This window comes from Cicer arietinum, chromosome 7 (genome assembly GCF_000331145.2).
Source record: "Cicer arietinum cultivar CDC Frontier isolate Library 1 chromosome 7, Cicar.CDCFrontier_v2.0, whole genome shotgun sequence".
NCBI classification, from domain to species: domain Eukaryota; kingdom Viridiplantae; phylum Streptophyta; class Magnoliopsida; order Fabales; family Fabaceae; genus Cicer; species Cicer arietinum.
Genome location: NC_021166.2, coordinates 53,409,003 through 53,413,562, shown reverse-complemented (window position 1 = coordinate 53,413,562; position 4,560 = coordinate 53,409,003). Strand labels below are relative to the sequence as shown.

General features: G+C 34.6%; 1 protein-coding gene across 1 annotated transcript; it reads left to right on the top strand.

Moving 5' to 3' along the window:
• The first annotated feature begins 1,279 nt into the window (after positions 1 to 1,279).
• On the top strand, positions 1,280 to 4,107 carry LOC101495611 (uncharacterized protein At1g01500). Its single transcript, XM_004510689.4, has 2 exons — positions 1,280 to 2,114; positions 3,727 to 4,107. The coding sequence occupies exons 1-2, from the start codon at positions 1,425 to 1,427 to the stop codon at positions 3,955 to 3,957; spliced, it is 921 nt and encodes a 306-aa protein (XP_004510746.1). The 5' UTR covers positions 1,280 to 1,424; the 3' UTR covers positions 3,958 to 4,107.
• Positions 4,108 to 4,560: the final 453 nt, after the last annotated feature.

The window sequence follows — 4,560 nt, the reverse complement described above, 5'->3', positions numbered from 1 at the left end:
CACACTTGCATAAAAAAGATCAAGTATCTTAAAGCTTTCAAGAAGCAAATCACATCCTCTCTTATTACTTTCTTTGATCCTACACTATATCTTTGTATATCTTTTGAGAAAGTATTAAGTATCAATCACTCTCATTCTACTTTGTAATTTCCTAGTGAGTGAAGCTTGGAAATATTTGGAAATTGATTGTAAGCTTGGTGAAGCTTGATAATACACAGTTTGTAATCATCCTCGGGTTGAGGATTGATTTGTTTGAAAGTTAGTGAAATCTCACAAGGGTGTGAGGACTGGACGTAGCCATCTTTGGGTGAACCAGTATAAAATTGTGTGTGTGTCCCTCATATTCTACTCCTACTTTTTTGCTCAGCTTAGATCCAACGATTTAAAATTCCCATCCTCGAGCTAGCCATCCTCAGCGAGAGGATAGTTTTTAAAACACTTAAAAAATTATTTTTAACAGCAAAATCCCTATTCAACCCCCCCTTCTAGTGATATTTAGCTACAATACCTTCAAGATTAAATAATGTTTCTAAGTCACATACAAATCTTGTATGATTGAGTTCTTGAGAGAAAAATATCAAAGGTGAGGTATTTTGTTGAGGTGTTTACTTTAAAATATTAATTATTTTAAATTTTAAATTATTTATAAATAATTTAAAATATATATTTATTTAGTTAATTTATTTATTTTAAATTATAATAAATAAATTATCTACTAGAAATTATTATTATTAAAATTGTTTTAAATTTTAAATTATATAAAATATTTTTTAAAATTATAATTAATATATAATAAAAGATAAAGTAAAATTTTAGTTATGATAATAATAATAATAATAAAAATTACAAATTCATAAACTACTTAAATTAATTTATAAAAAAAAAATTATAAACTGATAAACTATTGAATTAGTTTATAAAAATAAGATATATTACAAGTTAATAGGCTGGTGTTTGTGTGAAGAGTTAAAAAGAAAAAACTGTGGAGGGGTAGAGAGATAGAAGAGAGCAATTAGTGTTGTTTGTTCGAATTCCAATTCCAATTAGAGTGTGCATCAACTACGGAGGAGGAAACAAAATACCATCCTTCATTCATCTCACCTTTCATTCATTTGACCCTTTCCCTTCCGTTCCAACAATATATTTAACTAACTCCAATTTTCCTATTTTTATTTTCTCCCCCTTTTTTTCCATCCATCCCAAAACCCTCCTCTCCTTCTCTTTCCTTCCTTTTTCCTTTTCAGTTAAACCCTTCTTTTCCGCTCCTCCTTTTCCCTTCCTCAAGGAAATTAACTCAAACATTTCTCCCCAATTTTCCACACCCAAACTTCACTTTTTTCTTTCTGCGTCACTTCCCAATTTCATCAAAACTCCAAAGCCCCATTCACAAATTCCGATTTATTCGATATTAAACTCTCTGTTATATGGATCAAAACGACGAAGCTATTGCAAAGAGCGAAAACTCGTTAAACTTTTCATCCCTAAAAAGTCACAGATCGTGGCTTGAAATTCGCCTCTTCTACGTTCGTATCTCACCTTGTTTAATCAATAACGTTCCCGAACGTTTAACCCTATGTCACCCAAAGCGAGAAATCGGTTTTTCTCTTGTAATCAACGGTTCGCCAATTCCTGCAAATAATTCCGCTCCGCCGCTTCCCCTCCGCCGTGACCGTATTGATAAAGAGTCCGCCGAGGTTACCTACGTCAGCACCGATAATGTGAGGATCACCGGTGGTGCTGAATTTGAGGTGTATGAAAAAGAGGGGTTGTTTCTTTGTGGGTCGTTGGAACGGTTGGATGCTGATTGGGGAAATGGGTCGGGTTGGACTATGGATTGTCATGTGGCCGTTGGGTCAATTGGGTCGGGTTCTTCGGCATTTTTTCGGCCGAAGTTCGGTGTTTCGGCTCCTTCGGTGGAAGTTTATGTTGCTGGATGTTGTTCTGGTGTGCCTGTGATTTTGAGTAAGACGATTTCGATGAGTCCTAGGAGGAGAGTTCCTAGACATGCTATTTTGGATGCTATTCCTGAAGATGAGGAAATGAATATGATGGAGAAGGATCATGTTAGTGGTGGTATGAGTATGAATGGATTGATTCCACACCCCAAATTGCAGGTATTTTTTGTTTCTTAATTCTAAGCATTTTATTCATTTAGTATGAGTTCTCAATTTAAATTGGTAGGTGTGTTTTTTTGTTGAGTTTGATGATTATGCTTTGACAATGTAAAAATTTGTGGTGCATTTGATTGTTTCTTATGGTGATGTGATATTGTCATTTTTTGTCTAATGTTCTTTTAGGATCAAAAATCACTTTTGATTGAACTAGCGGCTATAACATGCTAGTGGTCCTTAGCATAGAAAAATTTGAACAAATTGCTATTGTTCGTGATAATACTATTTAGTTAAGAGTGTTGTCGAATAACAGCTGTAGTTACACTATAGTGTAGCGGAATTTGATCAAACAATTATTTTCGGCGATCTGCAATTGATAACATTGGGAACGTCTGAGTTATCCTTGAGATGTGAAGGACTACGATCTTCGGCATGTCAAAGTCATTGCTCAGAAATGACACCCTGAAAGTTTTAACATTGCACCATAAAGTTTACATATTTGATATTTCTTATATAGACACACTGACACACGTCTGAGTTAAGTTTGATTACTTTTAGGATCTTAACGAGTCCTATATGAAGTGATAGTTATATGGTATTCTATTTTCTTTTACAGTCATTTCAAACCATTTTTATACTGTAATCCAGTCTAGTACTTTTGTTACCTAGTAAGAATGAATATCCATTTTGGCTCCTTCAATTGTAGGTCGTTGTTAGGTTAGACCCTTAAATATGAGAAATTCAAAAAAAAAAAGTCATGGAAAGTGTAAATTGTCAATCATGGACCAAGGTTGGGAGCTATGCATCCCGCCTTGGTTTATGAGGCACTATCAGTGGATGGTGAGGTATCATTTTACTTAGTTCTTCAATGCTGATAAACTCGGTCTTATAAATTTTATGCTGAGTGTTGTATGCTGAACTGGTTCCTATCTTCTATTCTTATTGCTATCAGAGGCATTATGGTTGAATGTATATAAATTGTATCCCTTCTTTTAGCTATTCCTTATGCTTTTAATTTAAATGCCAAGCATTTGACCTTCTGTTAGTATTGTCAATAGCGTACTATAGTGGTGCTGTAGTGTAGTATAGCATAGTGGGCCCTAACCACTACAAGACATGCATTACAGGAGCTGTTTAGTGTAGCGGCTACTTTAACAGCCAAAATAGTGGTTGTTGTGGCCGCTATAGCACTACACGAAATTCCAAAAAATATCTCTTGAAATTTAAAATTTAGAGCTTTTTGATTGGGATACTTTAGGAACTTCCAGTTAAATAGTACCATAACAGTATTTGAGCTTAATAGTATCATAACTGTGATATTTCATCCAGCCAATCGCTATCTTGCTGTAACATTTTCGAGTCAGTCGCTATGCTGTCTGCTCTGCTATTCAAGATTGTTAACACTACCTTCTGTATGCAATTATGTTACAATTCTTATAGTGATTCCGTTTCTCCATAAAATAATTCAACTTTCTAGTTTTTATTGGTTACCGAGTGAATTGTTTATTTTGCGTTGGTCAATATATTGGTAGTTTATATGTTTAGCTTCACTGTTTTATTTGAGTCTTAGGGTTTGTTAAAATGCAGATTGATTTACATTCATGATATCTTGCAGATAACAGGGTCGGAAGTTGATGATTACGATCTTGATGGGAAGATGGCTCACGGTTTCTACTCTCAAGAAATGTATCCCGGCGAGGATGGACAACTCACATGGTTCAATGCTGGTGTTAGAGTTGGTGTTGGAATCGGCCTTGGGATGTGTGTAGGGATTGGCATTGGCGTTGGATTACTCATACGATCATACCAAACGACAACCAGGAATTTTAGGAGGAGATTTTTCTAAACAATAATAATGAATTCACTGCTCTATTTCAACGAAAAACCGAATAAGATATACTCAAGTTGGACCAAGGATGGAACATTCCCAAGGGAGGAATTAAAAAGAAAAGAGAAAAAATAAAATTGAATGCATGAACCATGAGTTTTGTAGATGAGTGAAGGTTATGCGTCGATTTGTTTTTGTAGCTTTGTCACAGATGTGTTCATGTATCACTTAGACTCGAAGATTTGCATTTTGTTAAGCTATATCTGATCCACCAACAACAATTGGTGTCAATAAGCATGGTTTGAGGATTGGATGGATAGTGTGGTGTGCCAGCAGGAACAAGTGTTCAAACGGCCACAGCATAAAGGTTGAGAGAGGTTTTTAACTGTGAGCATGTATGGGGATTTTTTTATTCTTTGTTTGATTGTAGATATTTTATCTTTTGATGCAAATTTTGATATGTATATTTCTGTAACCATGGTAAATGATTTTCATTTAAAATCTTTGTTCCCTTTATAGTGAATTTCATTTTCAAATTGATTCAACTGTTACAAGCTATATTCAACTATTCTGGTAATGTTAGGATTGTGCTGCAACCATAGCATCATGATAATTTGAAGA

Coding starts and splice junctions, on each gene's coding strand:
- LOC101495611 (XM_004510689.4), top strand. CDS start 1,425: ATGGATCAAAACGACGAAGCTATTGCAAAGAGCGAAAACTCGTTAAAC. Junction 2,115..3,726: donor TTCCACACCCCAAATTGCAG/GTATTTTTTGTT, acceptor GATATCTTGCAG/ATAACAGGGTCGGAAGTTGA.